General features: G+C 42.4%; 1 protein-coding gene across 1 annotated transcript in view; it reads right to left on the bottom strand.

The window, feature by feature from the left end:
* The window catches only part of LOC147435436 (mediator of RNA polymerase II transcription subunit 11), an 82,546-nt gene that overhangs the window by 36,412 nt on the left and 23,593 nt on the right, over positions 1-22,541 (bottom strand). Inside the window, exons 3-5 of the mRNA XM_086488502.1 lie at positions 4,453-4,523; positions 3,281-3,890; positions 3,031-3,153 (exon numbers count right to left, since the gene is read on the bottom strand). Of these exons, the coding sequence (XP_086344628.1) occupies positions 3,031-3,153; positions 3,281-3,352 (195 nt within the window). The 5' untranslated portion in view covers positions 3,353-3,890; positions 4,453-4,523. The remainder of the gene's footprint in view (positions 1-3,030; positions 3,154-3,280; positions 3,891-4,452; positions 4,524-22,541) is intronic.

Raw genomic sequence — 22,541 nt, 5'->3', positions numbered from 1 at the left:
TTTCGGGTCTTTGGAGTACTTGATCAATCTTTTCACATACATGTCAATCTGCAGTTGACGTTTGTACTCCGCTCTGCTAAATCTCCGTTGGTTTCTTCAGATTGTACGTTGGTATTTAGCTTTTCATCTCCCCTTTACCCACAATCGTAGGGGTGTTGTTTTTAACAGATTCTCCACGAGAACCCATGTGTGTTGCAAAAGGGATCGGATCCTCCCTAGAAGAAGAATTATTCTAGGCTCTGATACCACTATAACGTGCTTGGACACTCCAAGCGAGAAATCAATAGCAGCACACCAACAGAAACCCCCAAAGGCTGGCACCCCTTTCGGTATTTCTTTATTATTATGCTCGCAAAGCTCACAAGGGTCCAATTCTCTTCGAGACTCTGACTCCAGATGCTCTCCGGAAGAGTAACCCCAAGGGCACTTATAAACTAACAAAGGATGTCCAAAAGCATCATATCAAAAAGCACTACACCCAAAAGCACTGCATCCAAAAGCTTCGTGTAAAAACTGCCAAAAAGCTGCCATAGCATATTTGGGAAATCCCTCCAACCTGCCTAACTCCTCTTGGTTGACCCCCCCTTGTAGCTCATGCTTGAAGCTCATTGGACCCCTCCAAGCCTAGCCAATCACAAGCAAGAGGTATCACAAGCAACAAGGGTAGCCTTGGGACAAGTGTCCCCCTTTCCCCTTTGGGAGAGAGGATATAACAATCAATTAAATCTTCTAAATTATCATTGGACCCCTTGGGTGGCCAACCAATAGGCTTCAGGCACACCATGAGGGCAACATGAGGAGCAAATTGACAAGTGTCCCTTTTGCTTTCATTGTACCAAGCATGCCTTGTGTGAGTGTGTGTTCTCTCTCATCCCCCTCTTGCACTGCAACACAATTTTCGGAATTTCATACAGTCATCCCACGTCAGTAGTCAGCACGATTTTCAAACATGCAACCAACAAGAGCATCGTTGATCCACATTGTAGTCCATTGCTTGTGAGTAGATGCATAATAACTATCCACGTCACTTGGACATTACCGCATCCCAGTGGAGCATCTATTTCACACGAAGTAGCCATCATCTAGGAGGCCATTCATTGCAGACCATTTTATGGTATGCCTGGAGTTCATTACATGTACCTCGCCTTAAGCAAAAAGTATGTAGCATGCACATGGCTCAATGTGCCACTTGGATGTGCTACTACTATGTCTTCAAAACCAAGGTTTGTCTACAGGAGATTTGGTCCCGAAAATTCTGTTACCCTATCCGCAAGACCTACATGTACGAACAAGTCTAACAATCATAGTTACATTGTTACAGGCAAATGGCCATTTTCACGTCTCCGTTCCCCGTTCCCATCCCAATTTCCCGTACCGGATCTCGCTTCCGTGTTTCAAACGTGAGTATCCGAAACAGGGAATGGAATTTCATGCATGTTGCCGTTCCGCATTCCCTGTTCCAATTTCCCGTTCTGGGTAACTATGCTGGCAACAATACGAACATGTAGACTAGGTCTTAGGGGTAAACACGTCAGATCAAGTCACCTAGTCAAATGCATCACCAGTTAGTGAGATATCCCATACAGTGCCAGAAACTCACCTGAGTGCACATTGCAACCAGGGCAGCCACTGTCCATGTGGACCTAGAGGTGACTATACTCCTATATAAATTAACCTCCTTATTGTTTGGCACCAATTTTGTGGTGATGTGGAATGACCCCTAGGGGGTTAGCCTGGTCCATATGTGACACGGGATTGAAAGGATCAGCAGTGCAGACATGGCATGCACGGATCTCGAATGCAGTGGGTCTGACAAAAAGACTTGCACATGAGTCAGAGCTCCCTCGTCTCACAGCTCAAACCAACGACCTGCGTGGACAAGGTTACCAGCCTAGCCAAGACACCCATGCACGTTGGTTGAAATACTATTGTGTAGTTATGATTATGTCTGTACATGGTCTAGTTGGATGACATGGCCACTTATCCAAGGGCAGATATCCTGCCCAGGAAGCTTGCAGCCACCTCTGCCATCGATCCCTTCAGTCGGTCCCATATCACATATAGAAGAGGGGGATTAGGGCACCTAAAGAACCTTACAGTGGATAACATCAGCCGTAAAGGTGCAACCACTAAAAAGTGCTCACATGGCAAATACTGTATGGACCAGCCCGTGAATTGCCGAAGCTGCGAACCTGGTAGCAGCATATGAAGCAGCTCTTATTAATAACTCATAATTTGTCGATGGGTGACATGCCCAGCTAAATAGAAGTCGTGTTTTCACTGTTTGCACATGTTAATCAGTCACTTCATTTCATTCTCGCTAGAGATTGAAATAAGAAGAGCCACAAGCATACCAGAAGAGAGAAGAATTGGCAGAGTACGCCAGTCAAAGATGGATCCGACTCTACCTCTTCTTCATGGAGATGTATGGAGATTCGGCTCATCCTAGCGATTTGGCAACAGCCAGCTGGACAGACTCCAGAGATGAAGTACAATTATTGAGCGCAGAGCAGTCCATGCCCGGCCTCTAGAGTATTTATTAAGACACGCATTTGTGAGTATGGTGGAGGTCCTACATTCTGAGACCCGAGGCGGATCATCAGTTTCCAGTGTCCACATAGATATTCAAGCTAGATATTGACCACAAAGAGAGACGGCTTATCATAGTATGTCACTCACAATGGCCTTGCGAAAGGCCATCTGACCACCTCCACAATAATACATCCCAAACCGCGGCTTCTCTCAAGGATGGGCAATGTGATCTCCCTGTTGCTAGCATGCTATTGGAAGGATGCATGGCCATGAGACGTAGAGATCTTGCAGAAGCTTTCTCAATGTCATGAAAAATTTTGTCTTAAAGAATAACTTGAAACTCTCTCTCTCTCTCTCTCTCTCTCTCTCTCTCTCTCTCTCTCTCTCTCTCTCTCTCTCTCTCTCTCTCTCTCTCTCTCTCTCTCTCTCTCTCTCTCTCTCTCTCTCTCTCTCTCTGTGTGTGTGTGTGTGTGTGTGTGTGTGTGTGTGTGTGAATACCTTGACAGACTGCATAAATTCCTGACAATGAGCTGCTACAACTTCCGCACGAGGGCCAGAGCCTGTGCTGCTTGCAAGCTCCTCCATTACGCGCCCAGCTAGGTCAACAGCGTGCACAATTTTCTGCCAAGCCCAAAAGAAACAGAGAAATTCAGCTAGAGAAAACATGTACCTGTTCTACCGCTCAACCTTTGCTGAGTTCATTGATGCTCTAGTAGGGGGGGGGGGGGGGGGGGGAAGAGAGAGAGACCTTCTCGACATGGCAGAGCCGCTGCAGAGATGTCGACTGGGATGCTGCCGTTGTATTGATCGCGCTCGACATTTTTACGTCACGAAGGGGAGAGAGAAAAAGAAGGAAGGATGTCGTTACGAGTCGAACTCGGACATAAAACGACGGGGTAATCAACCAGAGTATTTTATGGAAATGTAATGTAATGTAATCTTATCTAGCCTACTATATTAAAATTCAAGGAAGCCAGCTAGTCTTGCTTGGTGGGAACTTTATAGGCATCTAGCATTGAAGTAAACGAAGTACAAAGCAAATTAAACAAAATTGTGTATATGATGACTGAGATTACCTCTATAGATGTCTGTAAAATGGTATAATTTCACAGCATTAAAGAACTTTTAAAAAATGAAATGCATGTGTATTTATTCTCCAAATCAAGCGTAGTCAATTTTCTCTTATTTCTCATAAAACTAGAGAGAGAGAGAGAGTTACGCGTTGTCCCAGCTGGAGGGAGCAAGGAGTCTTGGTTGTCGATCACACAGCCTAGTCCAAAACATATTTGAGGAGAAAAACGCTAAGATAAAGGGTTGTCCTCGTGCTACAAAACGGTTATGCAAAGGAGAACGTTGAGCTGCAATATATCAAATGCATTGTCAAACAAGGAGGTAAGTAGATTCACGTCAACCACCTAGGAATAAAATAAACATGTGTAGAGTTCATTGAGTATTGTAATAACTGTGAGAAAAGAAATGAGTATCTAGTTGATATATAGATTCAATGATCGAGATTGAGCATGCACTAGTGAGGAAAACATGTGGGTAAACTAAACATAAGGAAGCAATGACAAAGTCAACAAATACAAAAAGCATGACTAGACTGAAAATTGAAATGCACTACCAACCTGGTAATCATGTACGGGTGTAGTGCAATTGTGCAAGCCATATGACAATGTTTGAATCAAGCTACATAAAAGCAATGTGAATACTTAAATATTTTGTTTTATAGGCACAAAGTGAAAATTCTAAATATACAATGCACGCCATGCAAAAGTGCCATACAAAAGTATGGTGGAGAGTTGGTATTGTGGTCTCTCCAAAATTTATAAGAAACGGAAGCCGTGTCCTGCCCGGTAGCATTTATGTGTTGCACCAAGCAAATGTATAGGCAAAGGGTATTGGATATAGATAGAGGACCTTGCAATGTTGTTGAGTTGGAGTCATGCTTGTGCAGTCAAAATGTCCAATGTTGTGAAAATAAGTCCTCTCTGTCAGACATAAAACAAGAGTCAAGACAAATACAAAAGATCCAAAATATTGATTAAGCTTAAAGAGAAGCAGAGGTAACTTTATATTGAGTTCTCAGTTCAAAAGCCCCACTAGAACCTAGGGAAGCACGTTGGTGCCATGAGCTATCTTATAAATTGCAAAGTTTACATATCTCGATCATTAGCAACTATCTTCTTTTGAAAACATAGTTGCAGCCGAAGAGGTGACGCATGTTGGACCTGTCCAAATTAGATGGGCAAGTGTACTGGTTTTTAGTGCTCTGGCATCACCTTCGCCACGCTCATCGTCTCCTTCCAACTAGCTATGAAGCGGGGTTTAAAGCTTTCAACCTATTGTCACACGCTTATACGTGTCGAAAAGCATGTGTACCGCCTACGCAACATGGCCTATACCATAAATCAAAAGAGCAGTATGTTAATGATAGATCTGATTATGAGCTGCCTCTCATACAGGCCCTCTTTTGTATATTATATTCATTATAGTGCCTCTGTGACCAAGCCTCCTCGATGATGAGGCCTCCTACTCACGATCACCTGCAACCTCTTAACCTCGATCACTTGCAACCTAAGCTGCCTTCAGCCCCTCAATGGTGTTGACCTCTGTCATCCTGTCTTCAAAAGGCCTTCTCGCTTTTTGCTTCCATCTCTTTGCAACTGTTGAATATCTGTTGAAAACAGCTCAGGGCTGTCCTTGGCCCTGTTGGGCTAATCCCGCAATCAATGCACTCCAAGAGACGACATTCCGAACAAGAAGCTCCTAAAGCAAGTTTTGTGATTTCTGAAGTACACCACATTTGGCATAATGTCAGCCAATCGACCAAGGCAGTTTCAAGCACAAAAGCGTAGGTGATTGTATCTCGAGAGATGCTCTCTCTGCTCTCTCCTCTTTTTCTCTCTTTCTCGTATTTAGTCCCCTCTCCACCCCTCATCGCTTGTCAATAGGGCCTCACTTTATTGTTGGATATAAGGCTAGCCAATATCGCACATTGGTACCATACGTAATGTACGGTGCGTATCTGTACGTATTGGATGTCATTCCGTATGGATAAATCTTTCATGTACGTAAAAGTACGTACCTTTGTAAAAGACCAGTAAATGAGATAACATTTTTATAAAAACATTATTACTCATTGGAGAGTAAGAAAATGAATATCATGCAAACTACTTGGGGACACATTACTACACATTATCAACTTAGATTCACTAGCCAAGTACCAAGTAACGATCGTGTAAAACATACATTAAACATTTGTATATGGTGACAAAAGAACAATGAAAAACCTTGAAGCATTCATCAATGGAAGTACCTGCTAACAATTGAACAATGAAAGTGTACATATACTACATAATAAGGACTCAAAAGTGTGAACATAACATTGCTTCAAGTAGCCCACAACTGCTAATAAGGAGCGACCTACAATTGCGACAAATGTCAAGCCAAAATGGCTCCTAATAGAGCATACCTAAATAAAAACACCCTGTTGAAATATGTGAAAATGTCTGGACCCTGGTCGTTTCCATGAGGCCGTGCTATAAATTTTAAAATTAAAAAAAACACCTATAGTACGATCAGTTCGTGTACAATACGGACGTGCCGTACAGTACAGATCAACACGTACGGACTCGTCCAACCTTGCTTCACATAGCCCACACCTTCACTCAAGGTAACCTCCTTTCATATTTTGCTCTTTTCCTCCCTTCTAGGATTGTACCTATCTTCATTAGCAGGTTGCCTTTCTGCAAAACACTCCTGCTTGTGCCATTACTTCTTCTCTAATTCCACCATTTTTAATCTCTTTACTCAATCGATCATCTTTTATGATGGTCTTCTTTGAAGACAAGCCAGTGGTACCTCAACACTGAAGAAATGGGGTCAGTGACCACAACTCACATTGCAGTGGATACTGGCTGACGACGGTGGCTGACGACGGCCTGCTCTCTTGATGTGGGATAGGCTACCATTCTGCTCTCCTACACTTTTTGGCAACTAGAAAAGTGTGGTGGGGAAATTCTTGCTTATCTTACTTATAAATGGAGATGGTTTCGAAGAAAGCGAGACGTGGCTGCTCTAGGTGAATTCACAAACATTCAAATTTAATTAAGCAATAGCAGTCACGATAGATAGAAAACATCGCACCGAGGATGTAAAGATTCACATAACGTTCTGAAAAGGAAGCACATATTGTGTGAGGGATCGAGGAGGAGGCTTGACAAGCAAGTCTCTCTCTCTCTCTCTCTCTCTCTCTCTCTCTCTCTCTCTCTCTCTCTCTCTCTCTCTCTCTCTCTCTCTCTCTCTCTCTCTCTCTCTCTCTCTCTCTCTCTCTCTCTCTCTCTCTTTGTGTGTGCGCGTGGCGCACAGCCGTGCATCAGATTTAATTTGTGTGCGTTGCATGCCCATGCTCTGCACTCGCTTCATCTACTACAAATTATACTCGAATTTTCGCTTTGGGTCCTTTATGTCACTACATCTCCTGCTGGCCATGGCGCACGCCGCACCTGCGTGCATCCTCTTCTTCTCCCTCTGGCACTCTCAACAGCCTTCCACGTAATTCCTGTAACAACGCAGGCTCATGGAGCAACGATAACAAGAGTTGTGCCTTCCCGCCTCTCCTTTCTGTCACTACATCTCTTGCTGGCCATGGCGCGCCTGCGTGCATCCTCTTCTTCTCCCTCCGGCACTCTCAACAGCCTTCCACGTAATTCCTGCAGCAACGCGGGCTCATCGAGCGACGATAAAAAATCCAGTACCTGCAGTGATGAGCAGTGATAGGATTTGACGCCCATCTACCCTTCTTAAGGCATTTTGTCGGTCGTATGAAGGCCAAAGTTTTTTTGAGTCTGTCATTGGAAGGGCTTGTTCAAAAATTATCCTTCTATAGAGAAGGGTGAAAAAATAGAATACATGCCAATGGAAGGGCTAATTAAAAAACATTTTATATATATTAATGCTCATTTACAATATCTATATGTATATTGGTTATACTCATTGACAAAATATAGTATCTTGCCTTGTAAATTATGCGAAATTTTCTCATTGGAAGGGCAAACTGAAAATAGACCCTTCTATAGGGAAGGGTGCATTTTTCTACAACCCGTCTTTTGAAAGAATAGGTTGCCCTTCAAATCTTAACACTGGTCACTGATGAGAGCACGAGCAGCTGCTGCAATAGCGCATCGTCTTCGTCTTCATGGCAATCAAATGAGGCAACACTACGAGGGGGAAGCTATCTTGCTGAGGCTGTGCAGGTGCAGATAAGGAGCTTTAGACCAATTGCTACCTAGTAAATATCATCCCATTTCATTGATTTGCTAGATTGAACTAGCAAACCTATAGCAAATATAGTATATGCAACTAGCAAAAGTGAGACCTTGCTATGTAGTTGCTAGATGGAACTAGTAAAATCATGTTTCCTACAAGTTTGCTATATAGTAATCTAATGTTCTTGCTAGATGGATCTAGAAAAATGGAGCTCCTTTGTGATTACTATATGGTAAGGCATGGGGTCTAGCATTTCCTACATAGTAATAGTTGCTACACATTTTCTCTCTAGTAATTTAGTGTAACTGATTACTATATAGTAGTCATAGGTTGTAACAATTCCTACATAGTAATAGTTGCTACAAATTTGCTATCTAGTCATTAAATGCAAGTAGATGCATTAAAAAAACTGAAGTTTCAATATAGTAAATTGTGTGTTCTTATGAAATTACTATGAGTAAAACGCCTCATCATTGGTCTCTCTCTCTCTCTCTAACAAATTCCCAAAGGGAAGATTGAAGGCATGGCTTCTTAATGACACCTCAATTACCATCTATACGACTTCTTGAGAAGAGAACTTTTCAAGCAGAAAATGAGTGTGCATGTCTATACGTAAATTAAATTCGAAATTTAAGGGGTATTGAGAACTCATCTAGAGTCTTAGATTTCAAATTGCATGTAGCGTACATCCATTTAGACCAGCATTCCATGCATTTTGTCAAAAAAAGAGATCTTTGAAACAATATTTCATGGTAAAGCCCTAAAAAACATGATCACCTCTCTCTCTCTCTCTCTCTCTCTCTCTCTCTCTCTCTCTCTCTCTCACTCAAAGTCTTGTGCTCTGTTGCACATCTTTCTTGCTCTCTATCTACAAAGATTTACCAAGTACAATGTCTCAATCGTTTTCAAAACACACAAATCATATAAGAACATATCTTGGACTCATAGTTGTGGTGTATCTCTTGTATTTGGTTGCATCCCTTGCTTACACAAAGCATGTATTAATTTTAACTAGAGTGTTGTGTGTTTAGATATCCACTTACATCTGTATTCGTGCTATTGAAAGTTTTTCCATAATTGAATATTGTCTCCTTGTCCTTAGTAACATTAGTCTAAAGCATTGTGTGTTTAGAACTACACTTACGTGCATTTTCTTGGTTTTGAAAGTTTGTCGACATTTGAATGTTGACTCCTTGTCCTAGGTAGTATTAGTGCTTGAACCCCTTGGGCCTCGACCACGACCTCTACCTCTACCTCTGTTGGAGTTAGAATAGAAGGCCTGTTCAGAATTATTTCTGCCATGAGAAGAAGATGTGTCAAGGTTCTTCTCCTCAAGAATAAGCATAGAAATCAAATCTTGGAACACGGGGATGTCGTCTCTTGTATTCATGGAAGACCTAAAATGTACATACTCATCTCCTAGACCATCCAAGCATGCACGGACAATGTCATCGTCTTCCACTGAGACTTTAATAGATCCAAGAGCCTCAATGATACTCTTGATCTTCAAAGCATAATCATTGATGGAGAGGTTGTTCCTCTTAACCTGATTTAGCTCCGACTTTAGTTGAAGCTTCCTGGCCTTGGTGTTCACCTCGAACACTCTGCCTAAGTTTTTCCATGCAATGGCGGGGGTTTCAGCATCCTGTAGATAGCCCATCATGCCATCTGTGATGCTCATAGAAAGCCAATACATCACTTTGCTCTGGCCTTGTTGCCAGTCCCTCAAAGCTAGAGAGAGAGAGAGAGAGAGAGAGAGAGAGAGTTCAACTAAGAAGAGGATCCTAATGATAGGTAAGAGGAGAAGTGGGAGCAATTTTAGGTGTGGGGAAGTCCTTTTGTAAGTAGATCAGCAGGATTTTCTGTGGTGTGAACTTTGACAAGCTGAAGTTGCTTATCCTCGAGCATTTCCCTGATGAAATGATACTTCACATCCACATGCTTTGTCTTTGAGTGATAAACTGGATTGCGAGCCAATTTTATAGCACTTTGACTATCACAATATAACACAGGCATCTCTTCTTTGATTCCCAAATCTGTTACTAGTCGATTAAGCCAAATTGATTCTTTGCATGCCTCTGATGCTGCAACATATTCAGCCTCTGTAGTAGACTGAGTAACACAATCTTGTAATCTAGAACGCCATGATACTGCTCCACCAGCCAATGTAAAGACATACCCTGACGTAGACCTTCGGTTGTCTAAGTCACTTGCATAATCTGAGTCTGTAAAACCCTTTACACTTAGCTCCTGACTCCCATAGCATATACACATACTCTTTGTAGCTTTCAGGTATCTCAATATTCCTTTCACTTCCTCCCAATGTTTCTTGCCTGGGTTTGACATGTATCGACTTACTACTCCCACTGCAAATGCAATGTCTGGGCGAGTAGCAATCATTGCATACATCAAACTACCCACTGCAGACGCATATGGAATCTTATCCATTTCAGCCTTTTCTTCCTCAGACACAGGACAATCTTGTTTGCTAAGTTTCACATATGGTGGCAATGGAACACTCAGTGCCTTTCCCTTCTCCATATTGAAACGTTGCAAAACCTTGTCAATATACTCTGTTTGAGATAACCAAATCAACTTCTTTAATCTGTCTCTCTCAATGCGCATACCAAGTATATGACTTTCCTCACCCATGTCTTTCATGTCAAGCGATTTTGCCATCTTTGACTTCAAAGCTGAAATTTCTTCCAAGTGCTTGCCAGCAATCAACATGTCATCCACATACAAAATAAGGATCAACCAACTACCATCCTTAGCCTTCTTTGTATATAGACAGTGATCGAACTCACTACGCTTGTAGCCTTGAGAAAGCATAAACTTGTGGAATTTATGGTACCATGCCCTCGGTGATTGTTTTAAGCCATAAAGACTCTTTAACAACTGCCATACCCAATCTTCCTTGCCTTTCTCAACAAACCCTTATGGCTGCTGCATGTAAATTTCAACATCTAAATCACCATGCAAGAACGTTGTCTTGACATCCATTTGGTGCAACACCAAATCTAATATGGCAACCAATGCAAGAAAGCATCTCAATGTAGTCATCTTGACCACCGGAGAGAAGACTTCATCAAAGTCAATGCCTTGTTCTTGCTTAAAGCCCTTGGCAACAAGCCTTGCTTTGTACTTTGGCTGACTATCATGAGCCGTGATCTTATACTTGTAAACCCATTTACAAGGTAGAGCCTTTTTGCCCTGTGGTAATTTAACTAGCTTCCATGTCTTGTTTTTATGTTGAGCTGTCATCTCTGACTGCATGGACAATTGCCAATTCCCGGAGTCCTTCATTTGCACTGCTTCCTTGTAACATGAAGGCTCATTGCAATCAGTCAACATGACATAGTCCATAGATGGAACAAACCTATCAGGAGGTCGCGTGATACGTCCAGATCTACGCACAATAGGTGGCTCAGGCTCAGCCACAACCTGTGGTTCCACTCTATCCTGTTCTTGCTCCTCTTGAGCTCTGACATTTTGTCTTGCACGTGCAAGTCCATCTTCTTGGAAGACAACTCTTCTAATCTCCTCAACCCTCTCTGGTTTAGAATGATATTTGGATTCATTAAAGTGAACATCATTGCTGCGGACAACCTTTCTGGATTCGGGATCCCAAAGTCTGTACCCCATCTCACCAGAATTACCATAGCCTAGAAAGATGCACTTTCTACTCTTTGGCTCAAGTTTGTTCCTAAATTCCTTTGGAACGTGAGTATATGCCTCACAGCCAAAGACTCTGAGATGCTTGTATGAGGGCATTTTGCCTGACCATACCATCTCTGGCACTGAATCCTTCTGCAAAACCTTGCTAGGAGATCTATTTACAAGTGTTGATACAGCTTCAGCCCAAAACCCATTTGGCAGCTGTGCATTAGACAACATACTTCTGACCTTCTCTTGTATGGTCCTATTCATCCTCTCAGCAACACCATTTTGAGGATTGTAAGGAGCAGTAAGTTCATGTTTTATACCTTTTGACTCACAAAAGTCCTGAAAGGCCTTTGAAACATACTCTCCACCATTGTCAGTGCGTAAGCATTTAAGCTTCTTGCCACTCTGATTCTCCACAAGTGTCACAAACGTTTTGAAAACACTAAACGCTTCATCCTTGTGCTTGAGAAAGTAAACCCATACTTTCGTCGAGTAATCATCTATAAATTTCATAAAGTAAGAAGCTCCCCCTAGAGATAGGTTAGGCATAGGTCCACACAAATCACTATGAACAAGTGCCAACTGTGTATCTCTTCTACTGCTTGTATGCTTATGTGGTTGCTGTGTTTGCTTACCATACAGACAATGTTCACAGAATTCAAAATCATTAAATGAAAAGCCAGGCAAATAACCAGAACGAGACAAGATTTCCATTCCCTTCTTGGACATATGTCCTAACCGGCTATGCCACAAAGAAACGTTCGGCTGCTCGGTTACATTGATTACATTTTTAGAGACATTTGATACATAAATCATGTAAAGTCCTCCAGACTTTACTCCATATGCTACTGTCATAGAACCCTTGGATATCTTCCACATGTTCTGTCCAAAAGTGGTGACGTAGCCAGCATCATCAAGTAAACCTGTGCTGATCAAGCTCTTTGTAATTGCGGGAACATGTCTCACATTCTTCAGTGTGAAAGAAGAGCCATTCTGAAACTTCAATTGAACATCTCCAACACCTAAGATCTCACATGTCTGCCCATTGCCTAGCTGAACATGATCTTTAGTGGTCACATAAGAGGTAAACCACTCCTTGTTTGGAGACACATGAAGTGATGCCCCTGAGTCTATAATCCAGTCACTCAGTGCATTTCCATCAGATGTTGTAAGAAGAGCTGAGTCCATTGTATTCTTCAAGAAGTAGATGTCTCCTGACACTACACTGTCATCCTCTGCAACAGTGTTTGTCACATTTATTTCTTGAATCTTCACTGAGGACTTGTTCTTCTCACCATGGTCTTCAGCTTTCTCTTTGCCTTTTTCTGCTTTCCATTCTCTGCAGTCTCTTTTCATGTGACCCTTCTTGCCACAATGGTAGCATTCTATGTCACTCTTGCCTTTAGCACTGCGGGACTTGCTACGAGACTGATTCCTCTTTCCACCTTTGTACTTTTCTTTGGTCCTTCCCCTGACAACTAAGGCTGTTCCTTTGCCTTTGTCCATTGTCTTTCTATTGGTTTCTTCAGTAAGCAGACTTCCTTCTACACCTGCTATGTTCAAACCATCTGGAGGTGCAGAATTACTCAAAGCTGTGCGAAAAGTGTCCCAACTTTCCGGCAATGTGATCAACAGGAACATAGCTCTAACAGGTTCATCAAACTTGACACCTTGAGCTGACAACTGACTATAGATTGTGTTGAATTCATTCAGATGATTGGACATAGGTGTCCCTTCTTTCATCTTCAAGTCAACAAGCTTCTTAAGCCAGTATACCTGTGAAGCTGCACTCTGCTTCTCATAAAGATCACTCAGCTTTAACCATGCTTGATAAGCCGACATCTCGTCTACTACATTGAAGTAAACGCTTTCTGCCAAAGTCAGCATAATGGTAGAACGTGCTAATTCATCCATTTCGCTCCATTCATCTTCGTCCATATCTTCTGGTTTTATCCCCTTGAGCTTTATAGGTTTTATCTGCTTCTTTTGTAACAACACGTGCCAAATCTGCTTCTTCCACAATGGGAAATTGGTTCCATCCAGCTTCTTGATATTGTAAAGAGCAGTGTCCTATGATCCAGCCATAGCTACGCTTCACAGTGGTTTACTTTCCTGGGAAAAATTCGGCAAAGTTTCCCCTGTAAACTGACCTCTGAACCAATATCAACCTGTCAAATGAACCAAGAAAGCTTCAGATTTTGCATAAATTTCGGCAGAGTCTCCTTTGTAAAATGGCTCTGGTGTACTCAAAAAACAGACCAAAAATAGCTCAAAAAACACTGTCTCTCTGACACTGTAAGCTGCGGGTAAACCTGTCCTACACCTGTACTGTCTCTCACTGTCCTGTGATCATAGACTGCGACAATGCCTCAACGGCAGTAAAGCAAAGATGCAATCCCAACTGTCTAACTCACAGTCAATACATCCTAGCTGCCTATCTAAGGGTGCTCGAGGGATCGCTCCAAGACCTGTATCACCGAAAGGATCTCAACATTCGAGAATCCCCCAGCTCAATAAAACCTCACTTGACCCAAAACAAAGGCTGCAGTAAATCTGACAGTACATAGACTTCCCACAAAGTCATACATCCACAAATTTCCCACTGTATGCTGTAACTGCTGCGGCGGTTGTTTGCTGCGTGACTCACAGCCAGCAAACCCTCAACATACATACATCATCTCTGACAATACATCCCATGTGGAAGTACCTGCAATGTCAGGATGAAATCTGGAATATCAAGCAGCAAACACAAGCTACCTGATGAACTAGTGGATGTCGCCTACAGTCTGTGTGTAGATACGCCCGTGTCGTATGTGACACATCTCCAAGAACTGTGAGCCGTCCTTCGATGTGTAGACAACCACAAATCAACACTTTGGGAGTGTCGATATCCTCAGCACCTGCATTCGTAGACCGAAAACCCCAAATTTGCAGAGTCTGATCTGCACCTGCTGAGACCACGTAGTCGAAAATGGCCTGCGCAGACCTTTGTCGAAGCCGAACGGTGGCCGAAATGACCTCAGAATGAAATTCTGAGAACACCCAACCCTTCGGGCTATCCCACGAGATTTGGGGCCGTGTCTTCACCTGTCGAATTCACTCCAATCTGAGCTGGTGACTCTAGCCTCCTGTAGTGCTGCCCCGAGCCTCAATCTGAGCTCTGATACCAGTTGAAGGAGTACGAGCGGAAGTGCGACGCGAGAGAGAGTGCGAGAAGAAGAGCACGACGATATGATGAACTCGCTCTACTGTAATGTGTAGAGCATAGTGAGTTCTTATTAGGTTTTTACAAAAGAATATGTGTACATACCTGGCGGCTCGCCCACTTACCTGGGCGACCACATTGGGCTTTATACCCCAACAGAGGACAAGGGGAAAAGGAGAAATTTCGCCCCAAAATAGAGAAAAATAATGTAAAAACTCCAAAAAAGATCTAAGTTTTTAAAATTTCCTCTTAGCAAATTCAAGAAAAAGAATTTTGTATGTTTGGAAAAATGATTTTTCCCGAACACTTCTGCGGCCCCTAATCTTTATGGAAGTGTCACCCCCTAATGTACATAAGTATTGAAAGATTTGCATAACAATGGAATTTGTTATGAATCCTGAACTGGATAAGAGTCGTTGTTGGCACAAGTGACTGAATTCCCATGAGGGACAGACTCGAGAGAGGTAAACAATTCACGATGTGAGGTAATGTGCTTTGTAGCACCACTGTCGAAATACCACACATGTGAATCTGCAGCAACTGACAAGCATGCATCATGGACAGCAGGATTGTAAGTGCACTCTGCGCTAAACGCCCATTCTGCATCAACATCAGCAACACAGTCTCCTTTCACAGAAGACTCAACAATGGCTGCATTTGTAGTGGAACCAGCATTTGCAGTGGAACCACCCTCTTTCTTCTTAGCCTCTTTGGCCTTCAACTTAGGACACGACTTGATCAAGTGATCATTAGCTTTACAATAATGGCAACACATCTTCTTTTTGCCCTTATCACCAGAATTGCAAGACGAAGTGCTGCCAGCAGAAGCATTAGGAACATAATTTTTGCCACTCGCAGCAGAACCATAAGAAGTGGCTGCATTGCTGTTACCACCCTTTCTTTGAGAAGCAATAAAAGCCTGTTTAATTGCACGCTGTCTAGTCCTGTTTTTTTTGGAAAGTGACTCTTGCAACAGCAATGTGCATAATGCATCAAACTTGACAACTTCAGGATTTCCTTGGGTCATAAGTCTCCAAGTACTAGCAAAAGTCTGGTAGGAATCTGGTAAGGCATCAAGAACAATCTGCACAAGGGAACTGTCTGAAATGACTTCACCTGCAGAAATAAGCTGCTCATTAATATCCTTGACACTAGCAAGGAAAGTGTCCATATCATCTTCCTCATGCATAATCTTCAACTCCAGCTCTTTACGCAGCAAAGCAATTTTAGCCTCATTGCGGCTTGCATAAAGACCTGCTAAAATATCCCAAGCCTATTTTGCAGATTTTGCTGAACGGATGTGAGGAACAATGGTGCGCTTCACAGACAACGCAATCAATGCATGAGCCTGCGCATCCTTAACATCCCAACGAGCTTGTTCTGCAGTAGGAAAAACAACTCTAACAGCTGCAATCCTTGCAGCAAGACCTGCAACATCCTCAACATCGCCTACATCCTCAGAACCAGGACGTACATCAATGCCCTGCACAATGTTCCAGACACCCTTTGACAAAAGAACATGTTGCATCATATAAGCCCACATAGGGTAGTTGTCCCCATCCAACCTGTCCTCAACAGCAAACATCTTGAACACATCTGTGTTGTTATTGTCAACCATGGTAAATGCTGCACCTCATGTGAAAACTGCCCGAAAATAGGAGAAATGGAGCGGGAACAACCTGCGCTATATAGCACAAACCGTAGAAGACTATAAGGCACCTGTTATGCAGAAAACGACACTGACAGAAATTCTGCACAAAGTGATGAAATAGCCTGTGCAGTACTGCCTGTAGTGGAAACGGAGGCCGAAATGAGCCCAAATCAAAATTCTGAGCAGACCGCGCTCTTCGAGCCCACCCAAAATTTTTGTTGACCTGCGAACGCCTGCCAAAGCTCACTGAAATCGGAGAAAGTGAGCAGGCGTGTGCTGGAGCAGCTGGCGACTAAGCCCGGGAGGACGTGACCTGCTCTGATACCAATTGTTGGAATTAGGGTTGCAGAGAAACGCACACATCTTGGAGAAGACGAAGGAAGCTCAAGGCACACAATAGAGAGTGTGTTACTTAGTGTGCAATGGAAAGATCGATAGCCCTAGAGTGATGGGCGTATATACAATGCACGGGGGAAAAAACCTCCTAAAGAGGGAAAAAATGCCCCGGCGGTCCTAGTGTGTTCACACACATCACTACCACTTGTATATGGTAACAATAAGTATGGAAGAGAGTACAAACTTGTCGATCCAAATGAATTAGAACAATACACATACAAGGGTACTCCTATCTCTACTTACTTCCAGCCAAATACGATGTCAGAGTACACATCAGAGAGGATTCCACCGGGATTTTCTCCAAGACTAGAGGAGAGATCGAGAGATATCTTTCCAAGAGACCACAAATTGGTTAGATTAGTGACTGAACCAGAACGATTAAGACCCTATCAAGTGGCTCAATGTGTCAAGACAAAGTACAGTGGGCCAGTGGAACCCTATGCTCATGTCTCTCTCTTCAAACAAGTTTTAAGAGCTGAACAAATTGCAGATTTTCATACTCAGTATGAGGGATTTGGATTGACATTAGAAGGAATAGCCTTGTCTTGGTTCCAGCCATTAAACATAAATGATTTTCCAAACATAGCACAACTCTTGGAAGAATTCACGAAGGAGTTCTCAAGAAGGGGGATTAAACACAACACGGTGTCAAACATCTACACTTTCAAGAAAAAAGTGAACAAGAGAGTGAAAGAAGCTCTGCTTCGCTTCAAGCAATACGTAGAGAGATGTCCTACACGAGAGCTACCATAAAATGAGAGATTATTTGTTCTCTTCATAGAGGGCTTGAGGAATGAAACTCTAGAAAAGGACCTGCATTTGAAAGGATGCACGACATTTGAGCAAGTCACTAGAGAAGCTCTATATCTAGTTGACAATTGCAAGGCCTACGGAGAGGTGACTGAAGATATAGACAATGCGAGTAGTAGTGCCTCTTCTCCGAAGAGCGAACCCACCACAAAGCAAGATGTTCAAACTCCTTGGGAGTCAATCATTGACCAAGTGGTCGAGGGGGTGATTAAAACAATAAACCAAGGCTACAAACAAAACTTGAATGTACAACAGCCTCAATTGAGGAGATGTAATACTTATGGAGGGGATCACCCCACTCCATGGTGTAGCACTAAGCCAAAGCCACAGTGTGTGCTAGGGCAACAAACGCCTCTTCTGAATGATGGTAGAGTAGTAGTCAACTACGCTCAACCAATGTATGTTCCACAACTTGCAAGAAATCAGTACTCCATGGATGAAAATACGCTCATGTTCATAGCCAATCATCAAGAGTATGATTTGAAGCATATTCTTACCAGGACAGAACAACCATTAGCTGGATCACCAACTCTGAAACAAGAAGGTCCATGCTATGAGTGTGGAGGTGATCATTGGGCACGAAGTTGTCCAAACAAGGGTCCACAAATTGAATTATTCGTATTTTGTGAACGTTGTGGGATAGACCATCTATGCCAACACTGTGCTAAAAATCCAAACTACAAAGGGAAAGCAATGAATGTTGTAGGCGTAATGCCTTCTTCAAGTGGATTCGAGGTAGAACCCGCCATTCCTTTAAACGTGATGACTCGAGCTCAAGCTCAAGAAGTTGCCAAAAACAAACCGGCTGAAGAAGCCACATTGCCTGTTCAAACAAAAATTGAGAACATATCGGTGAGAACTTTCGGAAGAAGATCATGGAAAGCCAAACGAGACAAAATGAAAGCAAAAAGGCTACAACAGAAAGCTGCTTTGGAAACTGAGCTAAACCAAACAAAAGAACAGCTTAGGAGAGAGAAAGAAAGCAAGAAAAATGCAAAGGGACCTAAAGAGTCAAAGACTAACTCGGGAGGTTCAGTCTTGGTCGACAAAGTCTTTGAACCTTTGGATGCGATCTTGAAAGCTTATGATGCTAGCTTAAAGACCAACCAAACCCAGGAGGATAGATGGCTAACATACCCTCACCCGAGGTATGAAAAAGAGAGGTTGAAAATGTGCAAGGACCTCATTCAGAAGGGCCAAGCTCTTATGGAACCAGTTCTAGATGCTCCAAAAACGGAGTTTCTAATCCGCAAAAAATTCCAAGAATTGTAAAGTCATGGTATTGTAAACAAAGAGGAAGAGCCAGGAGTTGAGGCACCTTTAGATACAAGGGAAGTAGCCAACACCACAGATGGGGTGGGTTCACAAGCAGTAATGCCTATTCCGGAGGTAGAAGAACCGTGGCCACAATCCTTATGGGAATTGATTAGAAACCAAAAAGATGGTAGTGCAACTTTACAGCCAGCACCTATCCGTGCGATAAACATGGATCATGAATTTTTCCCAAGGGATATTTGATCTTTATACGGGGATGTCGGGTCTGTCGCATCTAAAGAGAGTAAACCACGCTCTCTAAAGACTTTGCCATCTTTCATAGGAGAACTCGAAATTGGAGGTTAAAATGGTACTTTCTCAATGGACAACCACACCAAAAATGATGGATACCAAGAGCTTGCATGAATTGATGTCTTCTCCTATACAATGCACACTTTATCTCTCAGAGCTACTAGAAATTAGACCGCACGTATGGGGCCAAATGAGCAAAAACCTGGAAAACATGGGGTTGAAAATCCCTTCACATGGCCAACTTGTGGACAAAAACATGGATGACACCTCGCCTAAGAAGCCACATACAAAGCCAGTACCAGTAAATAAGGTGGGTGACTACTGTGAAGGAGAAGAAGGAAACACCACCTTACCACTTGAGTACAAAGGAGCAAAGACAGTTGCTATATTAGATACTGGGGCAGGAATTTCCATTACAACCAAAGAAATATGGAAAAAATGGGGAAAGCTTGCTCTTACAAAAACTCGAATGAAACTACAATTAGCGGATGGATACGTGGAGAAACCGATAGGAATATTATAACAAATCATTATATCCTCGTGTGGCATTGAGTATGAGCACACTTTTGCCATAATGAATTTTGACAAGAGCAGCAACTTTGATATTATTTTGGGCAGACCATTCATGCGTCAGCTCAAAATGGTACAAGACTGGGGCTATGACTATATCTACTTGAGACACAAAGAGGTCACAACAAAAATCAGTGTCAAAGATCATAGTTATAGAGATGTAGAACGAACCCCGGGGGAAGAATTAAACTCCACCACTGATTTGGAAAGCAAAGTGCATATTTGGATGTACGGAGCTCTTGAGAGTGGAAGTCTTAGAAAGGAAGATTACATCCTAGATCGTTCAGTAGAAGATGAGGCATATGTACCAGAACCATTTCCAGAGGAGTTATTTGACCCCTTTGGATGGGATCAAATACTGGTGACTCTTGATGTTTGCATAAATGAGGTGACATACACCAAATTTTGTGATGAAGATGGCTATGATATAACTCCCTTGTTTACAATAAAGGTGTTGAAGGAAGCTAATGAAGTTTGTGAGTGTGAAAGTAGAAAATGTGAAACAGATAGCTACATCATGGAGCATGATGCCAAAGTGCAAATGAAGGAAGCAGAGCAACAACGAGATTATGTCATCATTGACATACCTGAAGAATCAACAAAAGCTGTTTCAAAGAAGCCGACTCCAGAAAAAGTGCAAGTGAAAGTAGATGAAGGAGAAAAGTTTCCAAGTTCAACGGCAAATCTTCAACAAATGCAAGATCAAAAGAAGAATAGGGATAAGGACAAAGATCGATTGTCTCCTACGATGATCAAATTCAGCATATGCGGAGAAACAAGACTCAAAATCACATGTTCAGCTGTGATAGATCCAGAAGCAACAAAGAATCTAATGACTTATGAAATGTGAATCATGATGGGAAAGCCACCAGTCAATCACTGAGCTAGAGAAGATTATGTATACAAGTTTAAAAATGCTGATTCCTAGCTTTGGAGTGGCAGAAGCTGTACTCAAGTTGAGTACAGGGGAGCATAAGGATACTTTGCACATAATCAACTCCCATCACATCAAAGAGAGTCTAGTCCTAACAGAAAGTTGGAGGAACACCTTCTTTCAACAACAATCAAAAGCTTCAACAATAACAATGGTAAGAGTTCATGAAGCTTCTCAAATCCATGCGGAGAAGAAATCGCCAACCATCACAGAAAAAGGTAAACACTGAAGTATATTAACCTCGCAAGATGAATTTACCTTCAACGAGCTTACATCAAACTTCCAACGAAGCTTCTACATCAAGAGCCAAACCATCAACAATGCAATGGAAACCAAAGCACAAAGTCTACCAACCAAAGTTTCCATCACAAAAAAGTATCCAGAAAAAGCCAAAGAAAATCAACCAAGTGCTAGTATCCAAAGAGCACATCCAAGTCAAAGACCCAGTTTGGATACATAAGACACAAGTTGAACCACAACAACAAAAGGTGACAGGGTGGGTAGCATCAAATGAGTCAATCATTGCTCAGGGCTACTTCCAAGGAAACACTAATGTTTGGGCCAAAAAACCTAAAGTAACAGCATGGATGTACTCACCTCAAGAAAGAGGTTCTACAAGGAGCGAGCCAAGCTATCAACGGAATACAAATAACTCAAATAGGAGAAACAAAAACCACAAAAGGCAGAAGAAAAGACCTTCCAAGCAAGAGATGCGACAAGTTTGGGTTCCAAAGTTATACTTCAACGAAGCCACCCAACACAAATAGGTGAATCAGCGGATGATTCCAGTTAAGCTACTCGAAGCACAAGGATTCTATGAAGGTAACACTCAAATATGGTTACCAAAAATTGTAGCTCAACCTGGAAAAATGACGATCAATCAAGAAGCACAAGACTCCACCCAAAGGCACACAATCTATAGGCAGAGCCAATAACCAGCCACCACCAAGGCTGCTACAATCTACAGATGGATACCTCGTCATCAACTACAAAATCAAGGCTTCTACAACAGAAACAATCAGTTATGGATATGGAAGCCTAGTGTCCATCAAGTCATCGATCGAGAGGAAAAAATGCAAAAGACGGTCACACAAGGACCAAAGACAAGGTCGGTTCCAAAATTGCTCGTGGAAACTCAAACAAAAAGAATCCACACAAAAATTCAACCACTTCAAAAAGCAAAGGCTCCATCAGCCTCTACAACAACTAAAGAACTTGTTTCACAAAGCAGTGTGAATATACAACAAGCAAGTCAAGAGGAGCCAAAATATGCCAACCTACTCGACAAAATGGTGGCATCCAAAGACCAACACAATGGAAGAGGCCTAAATTTCTAGAACTTATGGAAATGGGTTTTTGGCCTTGAACAGGTAAGTCCAAGTCGCCATTAAAAATACATGGCATAAAAGTCAGAGTCGGGCAGCTAAGCCACTAAATGAGCGAGGTGTTAGTTCCAAACCTTTATGTAATATTCTTTGTGGTCTAAGAGTCTTAGCTATTCTAGGTACTGCTCAAGCTGGAAGAGTTGAGAACAATTACGTTGTGTCGCTCATGTTGGTACATGTGAGCATAACAGTCGAAGTCATTGTAGTATAGTGGTAAGTGAAGGAGGAAGTCCAAAAGACACTCACCCACTCATCATAGTGAGGCATGAGTGGACAAGCTTCTACACCGAAAACCCTTCTTGGAAACTGGAATCTATGAAGACGTCCTTCGATGTCACATGTGCTACATTTGTTCCTTGAAGCACTCATCAACTCTATCTCTTACACTACATGCTTTTGTTCGACAAATCTCTCATGTGCATATAGAGTGTCCCATAATTGGCACTTGCATTAGGCACTCTTCCTTTTTTTCTCCCAAGCACTCACCTTGCATGATAGGTACTTCAAGTCAAAATGCTCAACTCCAATAAGAGCGTATACCAAAGGTACTTTTTT

This window comes from Adiantum capillus-veneris, chromosome 18, assembly GCF_014529385.1.
Source record: "Adiantum capillus-veneris isolate H3 chromosome 18, ASM1452938v2, whole genome shotgun sequence".
NCBI lineage: Eukaryota > Viridiplantae > Streptophyta > Polypodiopsida > Polypodiales > Pteridaceae > Adiantum > Adiantum capillus-veneris.
The sequence above is the reverse complement of the archived record's forward strand: the minus strand, read 5'-3'. Positions and strand labels throughout refer to the sequence as shown.